We start from the raw sequence: 27,531 nt of genomic DNA on the forward strand, positions 1-27,531 counted from the left end.
AGTAATAAGAAATTAAAGTAATAGGAATTAAAATATGCTTAAGGCTGGGGCAGGAATACGGTTATAAGACAAAGATTCCATTAAGTAATCCAATTCACATTATCTGATAAAAACTTCCAGCATAGAGACTGTTTTCTTCTTCTTCTTTTCCTTTTTAAAACACATGCACCGTACTCTAAGTTCCCTTCCCAGGCTTCCCATGGGTCTGTTTAGCTGAATGTGGGTATAGTTCCTTTTCTTTACAAGGCGAGGGTAATGAACGTCATTCAGCATGACCTGGATGGACTTTATTAAAAAAAAAAAACACACACGCCCCCCCAAAAAACAAATTAAAACTCCCAAAAGTAATTAGCACGTCAAGGTCTCGCTTTAGTGCACAAACTATTACCTGTAGACATCTGCAGCACAAAAATGAGATGGAATTTGCAAAGGTATTTATTTGCACTGAGGACCATATTAAATGCAATGTAATTGTCACGGTCATGGCTGTTTGATAGCCAACGGAAAACCATCCTGCATCGAGGACAAGGGAAAACTCCATCACCACGAGTGCCAAAACTGTGTTCTTGTAACAGCTGAACCCCAGGGGTCAGTTCCCTTTTAAAGGCCACTGAAAACACTGGCTGGTATTGCAGTCTCACAAACAAGCCAAGCCCATCTAAAAAGACACTGTCGAGCCCTTTTAAAAATAAACATTTAATTTCAGTATATTTTGTTTTTTTTTTGTTTCGTTCCTGCCTTCTTTTATTTTTGTAACTGCCTGCTGTTTCCAGCGCCATCTCATTCCTTCCTCCGCCTCTTTCGCCATTTCCCACTTGGCAGATGCTCCCCCACCCCACCCTGCTGCTCCTCAGGGCGCACGAGGCTCTGCCCTGGCCTTGCCGTGTTTCTTTGCCCGTATCCGTAAGGGCAGGGGATTTTCAGCCCTGGAATGTGCTTTAGGAACTAATTGCGTTTTCTTTTACCAAGGAATGCCTTCTTCCACACCGCAGCCGGCTGCAAATATTGTCATTTGAAAGAGAGCAGGTATCAGCTGTACAGTTTAGGAAGATGAGGAGACATTCTCGCCGGACTGCAGTAGTTTTAAGATCAGGTAAAAATCTGGACCTAAACTATGCAATTATGTCTTCCTGTCTAAATTCAGAATTACTTTTAATTTGATGAAGAAATATTCTACTGGTATGAGATCAGAGGTTTTGAAATTATTATGCATATTTATGCCTTACGTATGCTTTACTTCTCTTCTCTACATACATTACTCATTGATTTAATTCACTCAGGAATCTACCATACTGTCAACCAACTACAGCAATCCAGAAACATTTCTTACGTATGGAAGGGGCTTAATCATTAAGCCTACACCTTCCTACAAAGCTTCAATGTTTTTGATTGGTAAAAAGCATTTCTCATTGAAATAATACTGAAGTGGAGCCCAAGACCTCCTCCATTTATAGGCCTGTTAAGTTAATTAACTTCTCGGGACAAAACGCTGATCACACTTAATGACAAGACACACTATCATCTTCAAGACAGCTCCAGTGGCCGCTCTGGTGGGACGACAGTGTATCTGGGGTCCAGCTTGGGTATGAAACCCTGGAAGTTCTTAGAGGCTTCGGTACCAAAAACATCTAAAACTTTCCTATTCATGACAGCAAACCTGAAAACAAAACAGACAGGAGCAAGTGAACAAATTATGCATTTATTTGTACATAAACAGAACTCCTATTAGAAAGGTTTTACCATATGAGAGACTACTCCTATCTTCAAAATACAGGCTTCAGCTTGCACTGTTTATAGACTAAGGTTTTCATCTTGGGCAATAAAAATTAAAAACGTGTACTGGATTATCTGATTAATCCAGATAATCTGATTAATAGGGTAGATTTTTGTAGATATGTTTCACATAATAAAACGTATGGAAAATGGGAAAGGAGAAATTCTCATTCTACCTGTAACACCATCAAAAATCTCTATAAACAAAATATATTTCACTTCTTTTTCATCCAAGCACAGAGGAAACTGCCCTTGCCTACTGATGCCTGTATGGACAATTTTATGCATAATAAAGCATATTTCTATTTCTTTATTTTTCCAAATTGCTGAGTGAAAAGCCCTATGAATAACCAAAGAAACTGATCTAAATCTTAAAAATACTACTACAGAAATTTGCTTCAAATAAAATAAGTGAGCAGCAAGTCATGGAATTTATTTCTCCCCTTCTCTTTCAACTAAAGCAATTTTAGGATTAGCACAAGCACAGGATTAGCAAAAGGCAGCCAAAATTGGACATCTGCACTGATGCCACCCCCCCGTGTCACGTCTGCACGTTGCCTCCTGACATCCCAAGGAAAGATTCCCAGCATGGCTAGTGATAAGTCATCCAATGTCCAGCTAAGAGAGCACCAGGCCAAGGGGTGTGTGGGTTCACTGTGCTCCAGGGACTGGCCTCTGAGCTCACTTCTATTTTTATAGGCTGGACAGAGGGAGACTGATCTTAAAACTGTCCTTCAAGCTACAGCGGGTCATATCGGAAGGACTGAAAGCTGCCTGGCTCCTGGAGTGGACTTTATTCCTAACCTGATCAAAGTCAAGATTTGGGTGTCTTCTTCTGCCTTATTGTCAGTATAATAATGTTGACTTACCAAAATAAATCAATTACGGTAAAGTCTAGTTTAAAATATAAACATTTTAGATCCGCACAGCAAATAAGAATAAAATTTATTCAATAACACAAGGCAGGATAAGTTAATGTTTATAGTAAGTGAAAAAAACAATCTCAATTTTTCCAAGAAAAAAAAATCTCTCCTGTCCCAATAAAAATAGATGTCATATAAAAAACTGCTGAATCTTCAAAATAATTTTATTTTCATGGGATATACTCTGACATTTCTAATAATATTTTTAAACAGGCAGCATCACGTTGCAAACCCAGTACAGCGCTGGTTTCCTCATCTTGTCTAATTGTTTACTTGCTGTTTTACCTATCACTGAAATCTGAAAGCATTCTACCTGTCCAGGTGAACTGAAGGAAATGATTTAGAAAGCTGACCGTGAGCAATGGCATGTGGAGACAAGCCATAACATATCCTTGTTTACTGACCTGCCGTTCGTTAGGCGTAAAAGAAATTTCCAGTAGGAAGGTCGCAGGTTCTGAACTTCCATCACAGCCTGCAAAGAGAAAACTCTGTGAGCACCAGCTGTGGAGGGTCAGGCAAAAGGCACATCCTGCATATCAACTTGCCTCAAAAGTGGCCATTAAAGGATGGTTAGGTAAGATATATACATATATATTTAAAAGAAAAAAATTTCACGATTCATGGACTGAAAGCAACTGGCAACGTACAGCACTCTCAGCAATAAACCAGTCACAGCTGAACTCAGTGACGATATGACAACCAGCAGCGCAGGGTGGCATTTCCACCAGACTGTCTTTCAAGAGTGGTGCTAACTAACTTAGATCTCACTGTTGTGCAGAGAAAACAAAAATAATCCTTGTTATTGCTATTATTGTGCAGTTGTGGGTGCCAATTTTTTCCTGCTATTTTATCTCCCACTCATTCTGTGCTGTGTAATCTATCACTCTGCATACTCATCTTTACATTTTACTACCCCAAATAACGTTAGATAACCCAACCCTTCGTCTTCTCTCCAAGTTCCTTGTAAACACAATGAAGAGCAACCCCCTCAGCATAGATCTGTTTGACAATTGCCCCTTCTTTCCCCTCTGCTAAACCCAAGAATTTATTTCTAGTTTTGGATCCCTATGTTCCAACTCATTACCAAATAATGAACGAAACCCTTCCCACTCTTCTCATAATAACTTAATTTCCTCTTAAGCCTCATGTAATGGACCCTGCAAATAGTATTTTAGAGATTTCAGTACTGCAGTTCTTTGGATACACAAGCACATCTCATGTGCTAAAATATCAGTTCATTTTTGGTGTTAGAATAAGAGATATTCTGAAATATGTGGGAGAGATGAGGAGTTTTCCCTTAGGCATAAGACAGTAAAGATGTGTTCAGGTCTTTTTATATTCTCTTTATAGGGAGATAAAAAGATATTTCATTACGGACTAGAAAATATCCAAAAAACATTCAATGGGACATTTAGGCATTAGAAAGGGCGGAGTGTAGCAGAATAATGCAGAGCAATTTAGTTACTGCTGTAAAGGAACTTTTACAGCTGGTACGTCAGATGGGAATGAAACTGAGGATAAGGACATAGAAAAGACTTGGAAAGAGAAAAAAAAAAAGAAAAAAAAAACCAAGGAAAACTACAGCTTGTTTCAAATTTAAAGCTTTGAATCCTCCCCTCTCAAAATCTCCAGATTCTGTCAAAATACTCAATATTACTTAAAGTTACATGAGAGAGAAAATTTCCTTACTACAGTGTAACGTTAGCATCTTAAAACAGAACAAAACAAAACAAAACTTATGAAACTCCCTAGATTTCTATCCATATTTTGGGTCACTGAATTTGAGATCCTTTCCAAAGCAGTCTGCACTCAGTTGTGTATAAAAAATTTGAGACCTAGGAATGACCTTCCCCATACAGTAACCTTCAAAACCGGGATGTAGGAGTCCTCACTCACCTTGCTTTGCTCACTACATCATAACACCATTTCTACATCACTGTAGCCTTAACTTCCTCACTTTCAGCACCTGACTTACATCAAGAGAACTGTATCTGCTCTTAGAAGGCAACATACTTACTGCCTGAAAGCATATAGATGTGGAAATGGCATAGATGATGCTGTCTGCATGAGGAAAATAGGGAACTTTCCCTGCTTCAATGCCTTTGAAGTAGATAGTCTATCAAAGTAAAAAAAAAAAATACATATATACATACACATATACACTCAACAAACCACAGAAGCAAGTCATAAGTAACTTTTTACTTTTTATCACATTCCCATTTACAAAGTAACACATACTCACATACGCTCACGTGGTTCTGTGTTACGTCCATATTTCAAATGTGATATTGACTGAACTAACTTAAATAACTTAGCCAAGATCTGGAATAAGTGCCCGTAAATGCACCAAAAAGCACTTGGCAAAAGCTTGAGTATTGAAAGGGTAATATGTATCTTAGAGATAAAAAGAGAAAGTGTGTTTTGTCAAATACTTCATTTAAAAAAAGCAAAAAAAGAGTGCAATAGCGAGTCCAATAGAGTGAATATTCACTGTTCTTAAACAGCTTGAAATCACATACTTTTCTTTCTGAGAAAACATGTACAGTTTATTTTCCTGAGCACAGCTTGACCTTCCAAAGCAGCACACGCCTCTTTGGTCAGTTACCCTTGGCTTGCGTAAGATGATAAAAGCAGTTAAAAAAAGAAAAAAAAAAAGAAAGAACACACTGCACTTTTCTTATTGCACTGCAGCCACAATGTCTCAAAGCACAGAGAAAACCATCTGCAATACAAGATAATACTTTGTTTTTAGGAACTTTTAGCAAATTTTAGCAATAGTTTTAAAATTCAATAGGGATAATCAGAGTTGCTTTTATGTAACCATTATGAAAACTACCTTCTGAACTTGAACTAGGACTACAAAGAACAAGAAAAAATAGTGTATTCTCCCTTTTTATGTCTATTTTTTCCTGTTTTTTTATTTAACATTCCTTTTTAAATTTTTTTAAAAAAGAAGTCAGTGGTAGTTGTGAAAGTGGATAAAGGTCATGAAGGAATTCAGCAACGAGCATAGAAATAGAGCTGTGTCAATTTATTTCAGTGGTGGTGTTGTGGAAACGTGATTTCATGGAAAAATCAGAGTGAAACTACAATCTGGCGTGTGATATATATTCAACATATATCCAAAATCTACAATTTTTTTTTTGTCTGGGCTCCTAATTTTAACCACTTTATAGAAATAAGGGAGAAAAGGTCTTTCAAAGGTCTTTCAAACCTGAAAGACCTGGTAGCTTGACTGAGCTTCCCTTCAAAGCTGGGCAGTCCATCAGCTGAAGCACGCTGACAAACAACTGCAGCTACAGACTAAAACCTAAGCTATTTTGAGTTATCTTAAGACTGATGAATGCCAAAATTAGGGAACAAAGGCAGGAAGTTAAGCTGTAGCTTTTGGCTATAAATCTGCAATTAAGGACAAGTTCTGATTTATGTTTCTGGCAGAATGGACAAAATCCACATTCTTGAAACTTTCACATTTAAAAAAAAAATTGCAAAAGCTCCAAAGCAAAGACCTACCAAAAAAGGAAATGGAGAAAACTCAATGGAGTTTTCATGGATCCATGGAGCATGGATCAAAGGATAAGGGATTTTTGAAGAAAGTCACAGAAAGGAGGTGGACAAAGACATGAGACCACAAAGCAGCACATACCTACTCAAATGCACCTCTACTGCTCAATCTGCCCCTACCAGGAATGTTCTGACAAAGCCTGTGAAGTTTGTTGTCTTTTTCTGTCGTGAGAAAACACCTGAAATACAAACTCTGTTGTCAGGGTATTATCTTACCTCTACTAATTTGGAAGCCAGGTACATAGAGATAGTAGTACTTTTGTAAAACATCATAGAAATTCCTGCGAGAGCCCCTGTAATGAGTAGAAAACAAAACTATCATTAAGCTCTGATTTAGTGTGGCTGTTGCACTATGTCAGCAAAGCAGAACTGCACAGGATCGTGGTTTCTGTTGCTACACCAGCATTCAGTGATGATCCTGGCCTGCCTATCAAAGTCTGGCTTATGTCATTCAGCAGAAAAACAGAGGTTCAAAGGTTCCAGTGTGACAGATGTGCAAGTAGCAGTGAAGGGAGCTGTGGCAAAAGGATCCTTCTTTGAGTGGACAAATGCATTTTCTGTTACATGTGACTTGTTACATGTGGCTTGGAAACAAGGGGCACGTTAACATTTGTGCATACAGTAATTTATTATCCTTGAAGCTGAATATAAATGACAGACATATCGTCGAACTAATTTTTCCTTTACAAGTTTAAATGTAACTCTTAATTTGAAACCACTTGAAACACTACTGTTACACTGAGGCAGCCTTACTATACACAGTCCTATTTTCAACAGAGAAGTCTGAAACAGGAATTGCAGGATAAACACCCAGTGTGCTGGGCAGAAACCCTTGCAGAGCCCAACGGGGTCAATATTCACGTTGTATGGACTCACCAGCTACAAGTGCATGGAGCTCATCATCCAGGTTTCGTACCCAGCGCAGAAAGCAGCTCGTGCCCTGCAGCGAAGGGGGAGAAGCGCAGGCCTCGTTACTATCATATACTACGATAATATCTATAATCCACAGTATGCAAAACATTTTGCAGTGTGTTAATTAACAGTTTATATTGTTTCAAAACAAGAGAACAGAGCACTAATTTGAATACATCAGCCAGACATCCCAGCTGAATTCAAATGTGGCCAGAAATGCTCATCTTGACTTCAGAACATCTTCATTTGCTGACTCTTTCCCATGCCAAAATCTGTTTTCAACTACAGAACAAACATCTTGATATTATTCCATACATAGAATAAATTCTGGAAACAGGAAATTACATGAGTCTAAAAAGTTAGAACTGCATATGATTAAAAGTCACACCAAACTGCAGAACAACCTGCTTGTCCATACAACATCAATTCAGAGCTGTTAAGCCCAAATGGATGTAAGTAATTTGTGGCTTTGCCTTCATTAAAATATATTTTCTTTGGAGGCTGCAGGTTACCAAATGATCCACATCATTGTTCCATGTCTGTCACACCCTCTGTATTGCTCTTTCCAGCTGTTCTGGAAATCCACACTTCGCCTACAAATTTTAGCCCTGTTAAATTTCCATTTGCTTCCAAATGGCTTGAAATTTGCTAAGCAGGGTCAGACTCAGGGTTGAGGGCTCGGGATCATGTTATGTAATTCAGTATGATGGCCAGCTTCTCCTTGCATACCATGTTATCCACATTATCCATATTAACCCTACTCATCTTGCTGCCTTCCACTGAGCTCACACCAGTATTTCAACATCTTTCTTGCACAAGTGAGCCCCAAAATGCACACAGGAAAACAGATGTGGTCTTGTTAGTTATTTTACAACCTATATTTTTAATAATTAAATATTCTCCAGTGTCATTAATACACTGCACTTCTGACAATCAGCTTTATTACTCAAACTTGTAATCTTACACAAAAAAAGAAACCAGGCTAAAATCACTGACTTATTTTCCATAAAATGGTGTTTGCTGATATAAAGTAAGAATGGAAGAGAGTTCAAAATATTAGGACTGCAGCTATTGCACAAAGGCAGGTCAGACTGCTTATAAGGATTTTTTTTTAAACAGTCCATAACTGAATTCTGTATCAAGAGCTACATCAGAGTTCTGTATCAGATCTCTGGCTGTGACCCACTGCAGGATTAGGATCTCTGCTGCTCCATATGCTCATCTCAAAGTGAAAAAAATACAGTGTAACTGAAATCCACATAAGTGGAGGGCACACAATGCCATAAACAAATGCCAGAGTGCATGTCACCTTCATAAAACACGTATACCCATAGAGTAAATCATATTTGGCAGTCAGAGTCTTTAAAAGACTTCAAAGTCACCCTCATGTCAGCATTTGCATTTTAAATACTGTTTTCTCTAAAAGCACTTGTCTTAAAGCTTGAACAAAAATCTAATTATTAATAAACTCTGAACAGACCATTGGCACACTGCCACCAAAATGTTTGAACTCAGTACCTTGAAAAATTCTTGTGCCTCAATCTGATGGCAATTAAAGTGAAATTCTGTTTTGTTTATAAGTAAGACTTATTTATTTATTTATTTATTTTCAGTATGCGGTATTTACCTTGAATAATACAGAATTATCTCAACTTTTCAGAAGAAGTGGCAGTGCAAAAATATCAATATCGAACTGCAACAGCCACTTCAGCATTGCAGCATGCAGTACAAGACCCCTTAGAATGTGTGTTTGGCCAGATTCTATTTTGACATAAATAAATACCATTCAATTAACTTCGACAAATGTGGTACTAATGTGCAGTTCACCAACTGTCATCTTATGATGACAGGAGGGCAGATTTACAAGTGGTGAGTGCAATGTCTCCTCAGTTGTACATGATGTATGTTCTGCAATCTCCTGCTATTTAGTGTCAAGTCAGAATTCCAGGCATTTGAGCCAAAATATCTGCAAGCAGCTTCTTGGTGGCAATCCTGCTGCTACTGCAGTCACTAGTTGTATCTGGGCTGAAACATTTTTGTGCAGCAGAAAGTCCCTTTGAAATCTGAGTTCACTTTCTCTGAAATATTCCACATGTCTTGATCTTGAAATCAGGCTGTAAAATCCATCTCATTGACTGAGAAATGATAGAAAAAAACAGAAGAACGAATCATGGAATGGGAGACCAGTTTGCTGCTTGTGATACAGCAGATATCTTCAGTGACATTCTGCAGAATCCAGTAACAATACTAAGTGGCTAGGCCTTTTACCTCTTCTTGATATTTGGAAAATTATAAACAAAACAAAACAAAAAACCAAATCCCCCAAACGCACACTGCACTCGTCATTTACGTGTGTTATACACTTACTTTGTATATACTGACAAAAGATCCCAGAAAAGCTCCAAGCTGGAAATTTTCCTTGTTGTAGAAGAGCGAAAGGAGCCGAGAAGGTTCAGTGAAGAGATGCCTGAAGGTGGACGGGATCCGAAGGCAGCACTGGATCAGGTAACCGATGCTGAACATCCTAACGAAGCCCTAAGGAGACGTGCAAGAAACCACATCTTCAGGAAGAGAGAAAGCCAAAGCACAGGCTGTGCAAGCTCTGGTCACTTGTCTTTGACCCTGAACATTATAAAACCCACCCTGCAGCCCCAAGGGAGAACACATCCTCATCTTCAAACTCAAAACCAGATTTTTTTCTCCAAATTTCCTGTAAAAAGGCAAAGGCAGCAAAATCTGAGACAACTACCTCTCCTTTAAGTTACATAAATATTTGAGAAGGCCTCAAAGGACATAGACTGTTTATCTTCTGCTCCAATATTCTATCCTTCAAAATAACCCTGACGGCTCAATTTCCAGAACTGCTGAAAAGGGATAACGTGGGTTCCCATGAATTTCTCCTACTATTCCACCTTGGATGCACATCTGCTTTTTCACATCATCTCACCAGATTACACAGACTTTTTCATTTCAAATGATTTCCCCCAGTTTCTTGTAACTTCCTGCTAAGCTTCCTATCATTATTCTTCCCCTATGGCTGAACTTCTCTGAGAGGTTTGAAGAAAATCTATCCATTTTTTGGTTAGAAGATACCTTATCTGAAAAGTATCTGAACACTATGCAGTCCTCACTGGCAAATAAGGCAGGTACCCAATGCTCTCGGTTCCTCTAATTCATTTTTTAGAGCATACTCAAAGCTGAGATAATTTCAATTACAGAGATCTTTGGCAGAGGGTTGGATGGAGGAATCTTTCAAATTCAGAAACTAAGTATAATTTTGACTCCTACAGAACATTACAACCCCTCACAAAACTCATACAATCTTTTTTTTTGACTTAAATATTCACTAATAACCATAATAACCATTTCCTGTAGCAACTACTCTTCCTGAATGGATGCCTAAGAATTAGTGCAACTAAGTTGCAAAGTAGTTTAACTAATATGCAACTAATAGTGTTATGTGCAGATGAGGCTGGATGGTACCTCTGTGTTATGGAAGAAACTATAGTGTGCCATTAGATGATCAGTTAGCTAAGTATGAAGAAGGTAGAGTTTTTGTGGAGTCAAAGTTGAGATGACTGTATATTCCTATCTAAAATGAAGAGATAATCTTGTCTCAAGTACACAGTCCTCATCTTCTTTCCCTCTGCCCCCCAAAAATGATGATTATGAAAAATCTGTCATTATTTTAGGAAAAAAAAAGGAAAAAAATCTAAAAAGAGAGTTACGAGCAAAACTCAAACTAAGAGAAGGAGCAACAAGACTCTCTGAATATTTCAGACAGTTGTAGGAAAGGCTGTTTTGTCTGTGTGAGGAGCACTACGACACACTTAGGTTTCACCTGGCAAACATTCAAATATATCTGCAATTTCACTGCAGTATTTTTAAGCAGTAGCCCACTTAGAAGTGCTGAGCTGCAGGATTAAGGCTTTAGCTTTGATGTGTATCCACCAGCACTAAGCAGGTCACAATATTTTCCTCTTTCTCTCAGTAGATCGGCTGGGGAATCCCAATCACACATTTTATAGGTTTTTTTTTTCAGAATCAGGGCCTCAAGTGAAGGAAGTGGAAAAAAATACAGAAAACACAGGATCCTGTAAAAAATACAAGTGATAGAAGTAAACTCTGTATTTCATTTTTGCTGGGAGCCATTTCTCTAGAAGTTCTGAGTTAGCACTCAGACTGGCCAGAGGTAGCAGCCCAATGGAGCTATTTTTCCACAAAACTCACCAAATGTATATATTTGCAGAAACACATTTCTCAAATAGCTAATAATATTGTCAAGATACAACTCGGAAAAGACTATGGGGACACAGTTTCAGCAATATACCAAAACGCACTCCTCCTCTGGGAATATATGCAGACTTATTTAAGGTATTTTCGGTAATTCCCTTTACATTATATGCAGAACTATTAAAATAAAATTTCATGTATGCTTTGTACGCCCATGTTCCTTCAGGTGACAGAATACATGGGCCACAACGATCAAAATCCATATTCTTTTAGATCATTCTAGTCCTCAGGAGCATTGACAGAAAAAAAAGAAAAAAAAATAGTTTTGCCCATTGACAACTAAGAACTAGCTAGATGACTAGCTACTGGCTAATGTTTCTTTGTGAAATCCCAAGAAAGAGGAAGAATACTGTTCAACTGCTTCTGCTAGCATGGAAAGTTCTTTTAAAGCATTAATGAACCTAAACCATCTTAACTATTTAAAATTTGAAGGGTAGTTCATCAAATCAGGTGGTATGCCCACCTATTAAATGCTACACAAAAGGCTATCACGGATTGTGTGAAGTGCATTTAAATATGAAGGAGGAAGGAAAAAAGCATGCAAGGACAACTGAAACATGAATATAATGGGAAAACAAGGTGGTCAGGGGCAAGGGGAAATATGGGACAGATGGGAAGCTTTGGCAATAAGCAGCTCATCAGATCAATCTGGAATTAAAAAGCTCCCTTGCAGAAAGGGAATTTCAAAACATGCTCAATTCATGCCAGTAACCAGTTATTACTGACTGATTCCAGGAACAACTCCAGAGGGAACTGAGTTTTTGTATTTTGGATGTTCAAAAATTCTAATATATCAGCATGAAACAAAATAACAGAAAAAGCAGGAGATTCATAGAGCTGGCTTCCACCCCCTCAATATTTTCCTGATATTCTACTGCTGTCAAGAGTGATATATGCTAAAATACTATACCAAGATGGTACAAGAAGAAATGTTGTTCAAATGTACATCTACTTTCTCTAAAGGGTAACAGCTCCTTAGAGACTTATTTTCTTCATTATTAGTCAGTGCAAGACTTAGTTCAGCTCCATTTCTGAGCGGGATTTTCTTTTCAGCTTCCCCTAGACATGAACAAAACGTGAAAAAAAATGAAGCTGTATAAACAATAGAAAAAGATAGAGGAATGGATGCTTGGAATAGCCCCTTTCTTTCTTTCTTTTTTTTTTCCCTGTTCTTTTCATCATTAACACATCTCCTTCCAAAAAAAAAGGAGGAGAAAGTAATGTGGGGCCACTCAAATTTGAGGAACTCGTAACCTGAGGTCAGATTTGGGTCACTCCACCAATATATTCAACAAGGGTAACTCCTATGTCTTGTTCGCCTCATATTTTAAAGGCTTTTCAAACTTATTATGTTCCATAATGGTACAATCATTTCTCTATCTATAAAATAACAAACACAATTGTTTTTTCCAGGGGAAGATTATGACAGTTTTCTGGGAAGAAGAGGCACCAGTTCCATCAGCTCTATTATTACTACAAAGAAAATCCTAATTTGTTCTAGCTGGCCTTGTAAAATAATACACTGCTAGGAGTGCACTTAGGATCTGACTGCTGAGTATTCAGCACAGATCACATATGGATCCTGCATGGGATTTACAATCAGCTCTGAAAATAAAGTCTGCAACTAACAGTAGTTAAGCGCTAATTACTGAAAATATATATACGTAATCAAATATGATCTAATGAAAAGAAAATGGGAAACAAAAGTGTCCAGAAGGCTTTGAACAGCAAACTCACTGGGTCAGACACTGAACAAGCACAAATCAAACGGAAAGTTTGTGCCCCAAAGATGTTCTGCCCTTAGGAAAAGAATAGGCCAGGAATGAGAGAGAGGGAGTCACGGTGGACGACAAGTTGACCATGAGGCATCAGTGTGCCCTCGTGGCCAAGAAGGCCAATGGGATCCTGGGCTGCATTAAGAAGAGCGTCTCCAGCAGGTCGAGGGAGGTGATCCTGCCCCTCTACTCAGCGATGGTGACGCCACATCTGGGGTATTGTGTCCAGTTCTGGGCTCCACAGTACAAGAGGGATGTGGAGCTGCTGGAGAGAGTCCAGCGCAGGGCCACAAGGATGATCAGGGGCCTGGAACATCTGCCCTATGAGGAGAGGCTGAGGGAGCTGGGCCTGTTCAGCCTGGAGAAGAGAAGGCTGAGAGGGGACCTGAGCAGTGTCTATAAGTACCTCAAGGGAGGCAGTGAGGAGGATGGTGCTGGCCTCTTTTCACTGGTGGCCACCGACAGAACTAGAAGAAACGGCCACAAACTGAAACACCAAAAGTTCCACAGGAACTTAAGGAAAAATTTTTTAACAGTGAGGGTGACAGAGCCCTGGAACAGGCTGCCCAGAGAGGTTGTGGAGTCTCCTTCTCTGGAGATCTTCCAAACCCGCTTGTATGCAGTCCTGTGCCACGTGCTCTAGGTGACCCTGCGTGTGCAGGGGGGTTGGACTAGATGATCTCTAGAGGTCCCTTCCAACCTTAAGCTTTCTAGGGGGTCTGACATTGTGCTGAGAAGCTGAAAACAAAAACCTCATCTGAAGCAGCGGTCAGAATGTTTTGCGAAATATCGGTTTGTAGATAACATCTTCATAACCAGGAACTAAGCTTATATCTAATATATACATTTGCACATGGAATGCTGACTTAGCATGATGGTGGCATGCATATGCAACCACCAGGAATCAAAAGAGAAATCAAATAAAGTTATATAAAAAGTACAAAAATTATAGGGAAACTAATCCAGGCAGTTCTCAAATATTCTGTATCTGTCCTCTGAATACTGTCTTCCTTTAGGCTGAGAGCAGGCTCTTTCTATACTCAGTTATAGTTTACCTAAAAGTTTAAAGTTTTTACCTAAAAGTTTATAAAAGTTTAACTTTTACTAAGTTAAACTATCTTGGCTGATCTTTTGTGTCCCATTAAAAAAAAAAACAAAAACAAAAAACAGAAAACTTTCAAAATAGGAAAACTCTGAACAAAGTAATGGTAAATAAGGTGATGTATGATTCTTCTTACTGTCCCAATACAAAAACGTTTTGTTATTTAAATCCTAATTTTGTTAAATATGTGTCATCATACCTGCATTAGAATGGTAATAAAATTATCCTGAATATTTTGTGAAAGTTGTATTTTACGCTTTCATCCTAAATCAGCAGATTTAAGTACTCTCTCCAATACCATCAATTCCAGGGTGGCTTACGTACAAGCTACACACTGACAGGTTAATGTACTGCAGTGCAAAAAGAGTGAAAATAACTCAAAGCAGCACAATATGACACAGTACATACACATACAAAAAGAGCCACTAAAAATAACTGCTTGATCCCTTCTGATGCTAAATCCTAACCATAGCACTATAAGATAAAAATCCACATATAAATTTTGTTCTAAAATGTTATTCCTCAAAGTAAAAAGTGAATATAAGAAGAAGAATACTTAAGGATCCGAAAATCCTCAAATCCAGCTAAAAATGAGCAAAATATTGAGGAATGAAGATCTGGAGTTTCACTAGCTCCTCAAAAAAAAAGCACAGCAGATGGTACCATTTGCGCCCCCCTAACGCTAGCCAAAACCATCTCCCCTTCCCAATCCTCCTGGGAAAAAAATGTGCTGAGCACGTTAGGAAGGAGGCAGCCACGGCCCATGGGGAGCCCTGCGCCCGGGCAGCAACTGCGGCCGCTCTCTCGTTACCCAAAGCCCTCGAAACGCCCGGGCAGAGGAGCGGCGCGGACGGGCCCGACGCGCAGCCGAGGCTGTTGTGGACAGGCCCCGCGGCCAAGGGCCTCGTCACGCAGCCCAGCGAGTTCCTCGCCCGCGGGTCCCTTCTTCCCACATGTTTAACGCTCTTGGTTTCCTTCAGCAGCACTAGAGAACCCTAACTTCCTCCCAACCTGGGCAATTCTGCTCCCAAGCTTGTCATATTTTCAATAGAAAAAGAATCGGGAACAGGCTCCCTTCTCATATCCTAAGTTTAAGCTTTTTCAGGCTTAAAACATCCACCTTTCCCTTTGCCAGAGCCTGTCAATCCAACATCTTTTGCACTTACTTTAATACAATATGAAATGCAATTATCTTCATAGTGTTTACAGCAGCGATGCCTAGGGCCATGTTTGCACCTGCAAAGAACACAATGAAACACATATTAACTTGTAGCTGTTTTCAATGTAATCAACAGGAGACTTCATAAATATCTCTTGCCTAAAAATACATAAAATGCTATTTTCCAACTTTTCATTTTTTGCGTTACCTACTGAAGGGCCCTGTGAATGTTTACAATGTTATAGAAGTGCAATAAAAACAAACAATACTTCGGTTGTACTGCAGAAATGTCTGCACACTCATTTTGATCCAACCTCTTTTTCTTGCAGTGCTGCACCTATAAATACAAAATTAAACAACAAACTTTCTGCTGCAGCCGACGGGGAAAAACCATGTCACATAACTCCGGTGGAACTGTTCTTCCCAGTCTGTCTCCACTCCATGGTTCTGGAATTGTATTTAGGCAACTATCCATTCCCTGTGCCCTTATACAATTCACTCTACTTTAAGGTTTATTGGAAGGCAACGTAGAAAATACCAATGCATAGAGACTCCCAGCGAGTCTCAATCAAAATCCTTCACTTTTGGGCTAATATACTCCTACTGTATAGATTTTGCTGTGGCTCTTAGTTGGTGCTGAGAATTTAACCTTGAGCACAGGGAAGAGATTGGTTTGCTCTGGTGGGATGTGTGGATTGTGCAGTTGTTATCCCCGCATTATGCAGAATTAAAAGGAAGTAATGTCATACCAGGTCTGAACATTACATTTTGCTGTAGCCAAGCATTTAAGATTTAATACAAAATAAATTACACAATTTCTATACTGTGCCAAATATCTTAGAAGTTTCGAGTCTTGTAATATAAAGTCTAATGGCCATAAATCATCCATGAGGTCAGTCTGTGTAGCAAAAATTGCAAAGAGAATGTGATCGGGTTACAGGCATTTAGACTCAATTATACTGAAAAGAACCATATGGAAGAAAAACCTGTGAGAGCATGAGGACTGAAAATAGGAGTTTTTCTAAATGTCTGAATAGGGAGTTTCAAAAACTTAAAGGAAGAACACTCTTCTCCACCCTTACCCTCTTAGCTCCTTTAGGATATTTAACAAATAGACGGCTTTTTTACTACTCTAATGATATAAATAAGGGGGATTTGAGACAAACAAGATATAAAGAACTCAGTTAAAGGAAACTACATATAGCTGCACCTTTTTTCTTCTGTTGGTACGTCTTTTGCTGTCAAAATCCAGCTTTCCGTGAAAAGCCCGTGCTAATTTCCTTTATATTTTCATTTTAAAAACACAAGCAGTCATGTGATGTAGGCCAGCTTATGGTTGTTCAGCATCTGAACAAGTAATATAAGCCACTACTCTGATAATACAATGCACTCTGAAGTCTTACTTCTCTCCTGCACGTGGGCAGGTAAAGATCTGTTCCTGGATAGGTCAGTGGAAGTGAAGATTCAGATATGACATGATCAGATCCTTGTATTATTTGCTATCCCATCTTCCCTAGAATGAATTCTTCCTCATGGTACACAACATGCTTGAAGCAGACAAATCTTAGACTGAATCTTAGACTGAAATAAGCTACATGAAATAAGCTACATAGGCAGACAAATCTTAGACTGAATAAGCTACATGACGTCCCTTCTTTAAGCTCCTATTGAAAGATGGTAAATTGCACTTGGTAGACAGAGAATAATACCAGTGGAACCAGCTGTGAGGTGGTTTTGCACAATACTGCAGAAGAACCAAATACCCCTCTCCCACTCAAACCTGACCGGACTTACACCCTCTTGGTAGAGAACTGTGCAGTGCAGGTCATGCTGAAGCTCTTCCATGACACACAGCTCAAACTTAGCTTAATTATAGAGTCCATAATTTGCTGTTGACAGCTACTCAGAAAAACAAAATTCAAATCTCTTAAAAGTAAAGTGAACAAAATACTGTCACATACAGTGTAACAACCCATGAAAGTGAGCTAAGTAAAATGATTAGTTATGCTTTGTTTTTCCCTTGTTTTCCTTTGACTCACACTTTATCCATGAGCTTTTTTGTTAGAGCCAGTATGTTCATTGACTGTGAGATTTTTTCACGATGCTTTATCTTCCTATCTGTTCTTGAAAACGCTGTTTCTGGTGAAAATGAGTGAGTGGGGATTTCTTCTTTCCCTACAATGAATCTGAAAGAAAAAAATACCACAGAACAAAACATCAGTTATTCATATAAGATAAAATGTACAATCAAAAATCAATACAACTCTGTTAAGTCTATAAGTCAAGTTTGAAGTTGCAAGTCTGCAAAAGAAAATGTATCCTAAACAGGGGCCAAGTCTTGTGCCTCTTCAAAAAGACCAGTCCACCAACATATATTTATACTTCAGATATGGCCAAAAATGGTTTTGGTATTTTTTAAAAACAGAAGAAGAATGATATTGGGGAAGCCCATCTCTAAGGAAGAACACCGAAGGAAAAAAAAAAAAAAAAGGCACATATCTCAAGTTATTTGCAGCAATAGGAGTCAAATGAATTTTAATTATCAAAATCTTTAATAATCAAAATCTTATTTTAATAAGGTATCTTTTAACATCTTCAAAATGCTTTTTCTCCCATCAGCAGCATCAGCTTTGTTTTGCTTGGCTTTGTCTTCAGCTTTCTTTCTTCACCAGTTGATACCGTCTCCGCACGCAAAGAGGTTCCTGTAACAAGATGTACTGTTTTCCAGCCCTTTGCACTATAATCCGAGTTACGTGGTACTGTGGGAATCTTGTTGAAGGCTGGTGCAGATATAGATAAAATTTTGTCATTCAGCACAGTACAGAATCTCCCAGTAAACTGGTGGCTTCAGAAAGCCCTGATTATGCAGGTTGTCACATGAGCGCTTCATGCCCAGATTTCTAAACTATGGACTGACTGACTTAACTATTGGCACCTTTTATCACATTCCACAGCTGTTTCATGGCTGTAACCTCTCTAAAATACTTTCCACTATCAGCAACAGCAACACTGTTTTGCTTGACATCAGCTTCAGTCCTTTCATCACCTGGAGCTGATGCTGTCCATGCACTTGGCTATCTTGGTGGGATGGGAGCATACAGCAAGGGAAGGACAAGAGTAGGGTCTGTAGACATCACACTACTGACACAGAGCACTAAGCCAGCTGTTTACTACCCAAATGCGTGAGTGACCCCAGGCAGAACCTCACCACAAAGTAAATTCCAGGCAAGACACGCAAGGTTGAGTGGCACAGGGCATCTCAAACGAGTCTGGTGAGACTCCATGCCTGGTCTTGGTGCTGCTCACAGACCTACTGCAATTCATTCACCATTCCGAAAATACTGCAAACAACCTTCAGGTCAAAACACAGGAGTCATTTGCTTCCAGAGGAATACTGGGAATCATGCATCCCAATTTTAGCAAATGGAAAGATTAATGTTCCTTCAAAAGCACTTAACCGTACGTCTGCATTTTCTTTCTGTAATGGTTTCAAATATGAAGATCCTTTTCCTGCCAGCATATTATGCCTGCTTTAAAACATGCACTATATTCCAAAAGTTGGAAAAGTTTCACAATTGCATGTTGGGTGATTTTTTTCCTTAAAAAAACTCTGTTTTCGCATAACACGATTTCCATTATTCAGAATTCCTCAAAATCATCACTTCAGACTATGTACTCAGAGAACCTCTTTTCTTTACTTACTTTAGTGCAGAGTATGTAAATCCTTTCAAGCCATCTTTGCACCTGAAACACAAAAACAACAGTCTTTTCTGTAATGGACTGCTTGCAATGTAAAGTGTTGCACATTAAATATTACGTAGAAGGGCTCTGGAAAAACACCAGTTTCATTCATGGGAATCAGCGGGTCTCTAGCAAGTCTGCAGCAACTTCTGTTGTCACCACAGCCTTGGAACATCTCAGAAATAAAAGGTACATACAGCACAGAAATGCCAGTGCTTCTCTCTTTTATCAAAGGCAATAGTGGAGAAATTTTGGAAGGACGGTGACAGAATCACTAAGGTGGCAATGGAAACCTGTTACTTCAGGGAAAAGAAGTCACGATGGTTTTCTCTGAAACCTAAGTGTTACTGAAAAGAGAGAGTAAAGCTGGACCTAGAAAACACCCCACGGTAAAGAACTGCAGGGAACAGTTATTCTGATTGTGAGAAAAACCGTTCTATGTTGCACGGTGCTGATCTCTGCAATATCTCACTTGAAGAAAATTCTCAAGCTGAAAGTCACTCGTTCAGTCACGTAGCAGCCATTCTGATCCTGAGCTTGATTATATATATCCCCCCGTACATACTGCAGGGTTCCTTATGTGAATAATGACAGTAGTAAAGAGTCTCTGTTTGGCTGGGAAAGCTTTAGGTCATGGACGTTTTTCTGCACAGGATATGATGAATGGGAGGGGAGGTTGCAGCTGCTGCAGATTCTTCCTGCAAGACTTCTCAGAGCCCCAGTGGCACGTTGATAGGAAAGCAAAGAACAGATACTTTTTTTTTTCCCTCTGCTTCTCTCTTTATAGGATTGCAGGGGGAACAGATCACAGTATAAACTGCATTCCTCACACACTACACACTGCGCAAAATAGTAATTAGCATCACTGTTTCAAGAACATTGCACAACAGTTGCGAATCACCGCACCTAAAACACTGATCATATTGTATGTATGATCCATAGGCGTTCAGTGTCACCCTCCCCAAATCCAACTCTTTATTCTATTTTTTATTATTATAGAACATTGTAACCAAATATCCATAAATATTTTATTTTCTAATGATTCTTTACGCATGGAAAACAGAAGCTGAAAGGAAGGTAGACTTAAAACTCCAAATGAAATGAGCTGTACTCAAAATCATGGCATAAATCAGTGAGAAAAACAGAAACAGAACCCAAACGCATAGAGTTTATATACACCCACTTATATTTATATACTACCCCCAGAACCACAGCCCAGCACCATGATTCGTTTTTCAAACATACAATTGAATGAGAATTAAAGGCTCCTCTGAGTAACACGTTATTTCTGCAAGCTGTCAACTCAAGAATAGGTCCTTAGTTTCTACTTTTCTTTTTCATGGGCCTGTAAATTAAAACCATACACCAAGTAAAGTAAAAAGTCACGGGTGTTTCTATAATAATATTGAAAAGAAGAATAATCACAGTGTAAGCATAATTACGTTCCTGCCTTAAACAGTCCAAGGCAATTGCAGTTTTAGTTGGAAGCCTTCAAACAATTATTCCATTATTATACCACCAGATGTCCCTAATCAACTATTACTCAAAGCCTGACCCGATATGACAGAATTCAGGACGGCTGTTGTACAATTCATACAAATTCTCCTCAAAGACACTGCCGATCAAATCATTTCTTCACTAATACTGAAAGCCACAGACATGCGAGTTACTCAAAGATAAAATAATTTCAAGCCTCTAACACTCCTCCAAGAAACATAAGACTCCTAATCCCTGTTCTAGTTACATATTTCAAGTTGTTTCTATGCAGCAAGTATTTGCTGTAATAAGACTTTCACAGTTATTCAGAGATAGATCTATGAGACCCCATGCAAACACACTGAAGTTAAATATGTGATTCAATACAGAAACAACACTAAAGACACAACTCCAATTTTTTTCATATTGGCTTCCTGATCTCTGGTTAGAGCAGAGTAAAATAGTGCTACTTAAATTCATGTTGCTGGCTTCCTAAAATTTCTGGTGCAAAGCACTATGCCAGCTAGTAAGGACGTGAAAATACTGCACAAAAGCAACCCCTGCACTGACTCCAGACACACTTTCTTTTTTTGGAGCGTGCCTGGGTAGCGGGGACGTCACGTAGCCACTGGCTTCAAGTGTAACTCGAAGGCACAAGCGGCTGCATATGGTACATTTCATGAACACCTGGCCACTAATAACTGAACTAAGACTAATGATTTGCCTCATGCAGGCCACTACTAATTGGTAATCATAACTTTTACTCGCTGCTTCATTGCCCATGTGGTGAAAAGTCTGTAGGCTGCGGCTGACCCCCGTGAGCCCCAAGCCAGCGCGGTAAATGCATGTGCCAAACATGCCGGATTCCCACGAGGAGGGAAAAGCTCAGCAACACATTATAGCCTTTAAGCTTTTGAAAACGATGGTCAGACTGGAAAATCAGAGGCGCTGGCTCAGTTGTGCACTGGGTAAAACCTCTCAGTAAATTTCCTACCAGTCTCACCACCCTCAGCGTCCCAGGATGGAAGGTGGAGTTCCAGGAAGGCCCCACTTTTTGCTGAGCAAGCAATGATTTAAAGGGCACCTAATCTGCCTCCAGCTGCCCAGCAGAGAATTTTCCCATCGGAGGGGAATTTGCACCTGGTCCCGAGCCAGCAGAGCCAGCGCCCGGGCCAGCTGTCCCCGTCCAGGCCAGGGTACCTGGCAGCACAGCGGGAACACGCGGACGCCTGCCTCGCCGGGCAAGGCTGCGAGTGGGTCAGAAAACCACAGAATCGAGGAGCCCAGCGATCACTTGGGGTTCCCCAAGCTCCCCCGCCGGCTCTAGCCTGGCCCCTGAGCCGGCACGCGGGGGATGGAAGTTCCCACGCTGAGCCGCGAGGCTCGATGCCAGCAGCTCTGGTCTGGGGTTTTCAGCAGCGCCAGAAGCCCTCTCGAGATCTTCCCCGTGACCAATCGATGGACTTGGCGCAGACCGTCCTCGGAGGCGGCGAGTCGCTCCTCGGAGCTCGTGAGGAGAAAGTGGCTGAGGGCGGCGGCACACGCCTGTCCAACGGCGTTCCCGTATCCCTCAGGCTGTCCTTCGGGACAAGAGCACACGAGCAGCTCCTCTGCGGAGCTGCGGGAGAGCCGCGTGGGAAGGAAAAGCCCCACGGGCAGCAGCACATCCTGCCCACGAGCACGGGGAGGAGGGCAGAGGCTCCGCGCTCCATATCGATGAGACTGGAAGGGCAGATTAAGCATCAGTGCAAAACTGGATTATAAAGAAAGCCACTATTCCAGGACAGAGGCACAATCACTACGGATGAGAGAAAGGGAGGGATTATCAATTCAAGTGTATTAATTGAAGTGTAATTCAAATTTTTGAGACTAACTGGCTTATGTGGTGACTCCGAAATAAAAACACATTTTGAAAATGTTAGTTTTTCAAAAGGCTCTGGGACTAAAACAAGCAATCACTCACCAGTAAGATCTTAGTGAACTTTCCAACTATCTGGACAAGAGGGACCTAAGAAGGACGCTGTCCCTGTGCTAATAACGATGCCCAAGTCCACTGAGCTATTAGTGGTTTATGACAAGGCAGCACAACGGCACTTTGTGCCTAGATTTTCTGAACGGCTTAGAACAAGAACGCTCTGCTCAGATACTTTCCTATTGCATACGCAGTCCCTGCAGAGGCCAACAAGCCTGCTTTAAGGCACCACTTTGGCAAAATAAACAAATAAATGAAATATGGAAAATGGCTAAGAGAGCCTGGCTGCATCCTGCAGACAGCCAGGGCTGGCAGCCCATGCTGAGAAAGGCACGCGGTCTGCGCGGGGCTTCCCGCTACGTAGGAGCAGGAGTCACCACCTGCCTTCCCCTCTCCCGCCGCGTTTCCAGCACCAAGGTGGAGACGTGCTGGGACTCCTCTGCCTCCCCGGGCTTGGAAAGGAGCAGCCGGGCTGCTTAGCTGCAACGAGAGGCCCAGTGACAGCGATGGGCAGAGCAAGTTTTATAGGCGCCCTTGGAACCGGCTGCTTTAATGCGGAATGGGATCACGAGGCACAACTTGTGATTCGGGCAGAGGAAATCCGCAGAGGCAAGTTTAAGATGAAGAAAGGACTTGCAACCACACCTCCTTCCCCGCTGAATTAATCATCTTCTGGCTCAAACATTTATTTTCTTTCCGTCTTTACTCATAGGCCTCCCATCCAGCCTGTGACTATGAGAAAAGAAGTGATTGTAAAAGGTGTTGTTAACAAAAATATCTAATTTTGCATCTATGGACAACATGGAACTTTCCAAAGATATGTTACAAATTAAATTTGAGAACAGGTGAAGTCAGAAAAGTTGTAGCTGAAACATAAAAACTGTACTTCATAATGCACTGCCATGCAGCCAGGATCAAAACACAAGGAAGAGTCTCATTGCTGTGCTTCCAAATCTAACTGGTAGTTCAATTGTGTGTTTGAACAGAAAATGAACGAAAATATACATATATATTTTTTAGACTGCGCTTGATCTACAAAAGTGAACATTCTAAAAAGCTACTTTTGTAACTAGTATATGTATTGAAAGTAAAAGAATATTAAAAAATAGATGAATAAAGACAGCCAAGACAACCCCGTTGGGTGAAGGCGAAATAAGAAGCACATACTTATTTCCACGCTTACACTGAATGCATCATTTATAATATTTAGAAGAAAAGAGTGATTTCAGGTGGCACACAGTACTGCCAACAGCCAGCTAAGGTCCCATCACGCTTTCATGCAAATCCAAGGAATGACACTTTTTTAGAGAAACTCACAGTTCTGGCAAGAAAGTGCCATTGCAGGCATGAAGCAAGCTGTTCACATGAAAGCTAAATTACAATACCTGATCCAGACCTGTGCACCAAAGCTGTTAGCAATCAGCACTTCACGTTGATTGCTAATCAGGTCGCTACTGCCAAGTCGGAAATCAAGATTTCCAGCAATGTTCACCACCTGGCTCCGTCCAGCTCTCATTTGAGGGACTTTGGGAGGGGCATTATTACTTCCAGAAATGTGCATTTTTAAATAAAGAGGATTTCTCTCAGATTTAAAGCCCTTCCAAAACAAAACAAAACGCAATTATTATGTATTATGCATGAGACCCCTCTTTTTAGAGAACAGCAATCACGGTGCTACGGCCTCGAAGCTGGCAGGTGAGTGCACAGCTTTCTGACGCCACCAAGGCCTGGGTGGCCACCCGCCGTGTCCAGAATCCTCCATCCAGCCCCTGTTTCGCACAGCTGGTAGAAGAAGTCGAGATTAATTGAGGAATAAATGAGGAAGTGAAGAATTTATCTGGCTAACTCAATTTGTTTGTTGCATGTTGGAAAGTGATGCCTTTTTTCCGTTACCCAATTTTAACCTTTTAAACCAAGTTTTACAAAAAAAAATCCATAACTCTATGCTATTAAAACATCAAAGATGGTCTCCAAAACAGACACAGAACAAAAACAAACCAGTAAGCAAAGAACAAACTCCAAGGCAGCAAGTCGAGAAGTCAAATGGCCTCTAGGGGCATAAGGACACCAGGAAATAGATCTTCACACATGCACAGAAACATGTTGCCTACCCCCAGCTTTGTGATGGCACCAATTCAATGTTTTACTGCTGTTAAAAAAAAAAAAAAAAAAGTTTGAAATTTACAGATACTTGGTTCAAATAACAGTGACATTTGCAGCAACACTGTGTAACACTGAGAGCTTTGCTGGTTTCACCTACTGCCAAAGTCTTTTCTGGCTTCTTCTATTGCCCCTCTGCAATTGGGGGAAAAAAAATCTGTTCACATTTTTCATGCTATTTACAGATCATTCAACATTTCAGATAGCTAAGCTTACCATAGAGATTAATTCTAGCATTCAAATGAAATGGTACAACATTCACTTTTCCCAAATGGTCCTGGAATTGGATTTGAGGGTAATGTTTGGCCGTTTGCTTTGTTTCAATTGGGAAAAAATGTGATTATGAGGAGACTAGCCGTTAATAGCTTTAGTCTTCTGTGGCCCATTATCCGTATCGCTGGCATTTAATCATATTGGCATATATAATCAGAACAAACTTTCAATGAAATGAGAACCTATAAAAATGTTTTAAAGAAATTAGCAATCATTCTTAATATGCTAAAGTCATTGCTGAGTTAGGTCACAGAGGGAAAATGATATACCCATTTTAGACTAATGAACAATTATTTGAGTTACATGGACTTGAAGAGAGCTTTTGGCTCTGACTGTTATCCAGAACACTCTTGTTTATCACAAAATCACAGAATGGTTCAAAGGGACCTCTGGAGATTATCTAGTCCAACTCCCTTTTATACTATTTTATAACGTAGAGTGTTTGAAAAATCACCCACATGATTGCAAATCAGCCAGATATTGAGCCATAAGTGCTAGGACAAAGCCGTTTGGGTGCTACCATCAAGTTAAATGGCCTCAGTGCGATATCTGTTGGACTGTAAGTCTTTTATTTTTGCATAATGATATTTCTTTTGTCATCGCTGCATCGTGCAAATTTACCTGCTTACCCAGTACTAACACCCCCATCTCTCGCACAGATGTCATGCAATGCAGACTCACCTCTGAGGTTCATAACTTGAAAATACTGCCTCAGAAAACACCAGATTTCAATACTACTCTAGAATTTCAGCCCTTAGTAACTCCCTTGTTGTGCTGTAGGAAAGCACAGGGACAAACTTCATTCTAATGTAGTTATATTATTAAATTACCACATTGCTGTGAAGAATAGATCATATTGTTAGTGCTGCACATTGATGTGTTGCAACATTTGAAATGGTAAACAAACAAACCAACAAACCAAACTGCTCAGAAAGCTTTCAGTGATGTAACGTAAAGGCCAAGATGACAAGACACAGCCCTAGAAGGTCACTTGTGATAGACTTCTGGTCCTGTATAACTCTACAGGTTGCATACATTTGGCTTCTGAACAATATTCAATACTAACACTTCCAATTAACATTTTTAAACAATAAAGACAAACTGCTAAAAAAGAACTCTCCACTTACCAGAAAACAGTCAAGAATTCGCAATCACTAATGAAAACATAAAATGCTTCCAAAACTATGAAAAAAGCGATGTTCTCTAACCATGCAATATGAAAAGCTTTTTGCAATTAAGTAACTTTGTGAAAGAACACAGAATTTGTGAAAATAACTTTCCAAAACAAAATTATTGCTGGGAAGTCAAGCAGTGTTGATATCATTGTTTAATATTTATGACAGCGATAAAATCTCAAGCAATTATTCTCTTCTGTAAATATACAAGTTTTCTGTTTAAAACTACTATGCAATGAAGGCAAAGGGTGGCCATTTCTCAGATTTGCACTGAGAAGGCCACCACGCTCAGAGTTGTGGAAAGCTCTTGACCAGGTTTCAAGAAATTATCAACTTTCTCTGTTTCACTTGGTAGCAAGGTAATTTCTAGTCTCCCCAAGATGCAAAGAATGAGCAAATAAATTTAATACAACTAAAGAAATCAGAAGCCCTAAGCCCATAAGTGCTGAGATCTTGCAATGTCCAGCTAGTCAGACAATTTCTGGCTCTCTATAGGGTGATCTAGATATCTTTTTTGGACTCATACATAGGAGAAAAAAAATCAGAATAAAGATTTATCAAAGCTGAAAGAAGTATAAACCCCATTTTCCAAGCTGGACAAGTAAGATGCTTCACAGGGGAATTATAATAAGCATTTATTGCATTTCTTTCAAGGAATATTTCTCGCACGGAACACTGAAATTAAACCCCACAGCTGGGAGAACGGACACACTTTTTACCACCCGCATCAGCAGCACATACTGCTACTATAACATGCAGAAGCAACATTTAAAAAAAAAAAACTTTTGATGCTTTTCTAACCTACTCTATATATACAAATTATATTTTGCGGTTCTCCAGTGCCATGACAGCAATATGCTAAATATACACATAATTACATGGTTTTCCATTTCTGGACTGCTTCATCAAAATATACATCTACATGCTAGGGAAGTGCCTTTCCTGAAACATATGATTAATCAAGTGTTTAATGTCCGCTGATCAGATTTCAGCACTGTGCTAGTGTTGCCAAGGACACTGAATACTGGGAACTTGTTCCATCCTTGTTCCATCTCCATACCTTGTTCCATCTCCACTCATTTTCATATAAAAAACAACATTTCAATGCAAAAAAACTCAGAAATTCACTAAAGACAAATCTTAACAGTTAAAGAGACTTAGGTGGCCTCTGGGCTTTGTCCATCCGTTAAAAAACAATCTGTATCCATAAAAATCAGAACTTTACAAAAGATG

General features: G+C 39.8%; 1 protein-coding gene across 2 annotated transcripts in view; it reads right to left on the minus strand.

The window, feature by feature from the left end:
- Positions 1–1,133: 1,133 nt before the first annotated feature.
- TMEM135 (transmembrane protein 135) overlaps positions 1,134–27,531 on the minus strand; it is a 140,936-nt gene continuing 114,538 nt past the window's right edge. For both annotated transcript variants that reach the window (XM_088534984.1, XM_088534985.1), the window contains 9 exons: positions 19,204–19,245; positions 17,541–17,687; positions 15,509–15,578; positions 9,540–9,707; positions 7,137–7,200; positions 6,477–6,553; positions 4,714–4,812; positions 3,101–3,168; positions 1,134–1,657 (listed from right to left, as the gene is read on the minus strand). In XM_088534984.1, the coding sequence (XP_088391110.1) occupies positions 1,525–1,657; positions 3,101–3,168; positions 4,714–4,812; positions 6,477–6,553; positions 7,137–7,200; positions 9,540–9,707; positions 15,509–15,578; positions 17,541–17,687; positions 19,204–19,245 (868 nt within the window). In that variant the 3' untranslated portion in view covers positions 1,134–1,524. The remainder of the gene's footprint in view (positions 1,658–3,100; positions 3,169–4,713; positions 4,813–6,476; positions 6,554–7,136; positions 7,201–9,539; positions 9,708–15,508; positions 15,579–17,540; positions 17,688–19,203; positions 19,246–27,531) is intronic.

The sequence above is a fragment of the Tinamus guttatus genome, unplaced genomic scaffold (assembly GCF_059628265.1).
Source record: "Tinamus guttatus ecotype Peru unplaced genomic scaffold, ASM5962826v1 Tinamus_guttatus_pri_ptg000602l, whole genome shotgun sequence".
In the NCBI taxonomy this organism is placed as follows: Eukaryota; Metazoa; Chordata; class Aves; order Tinamiformes; family Tinamidae; genus Tinamus; species Tinamus guttatus.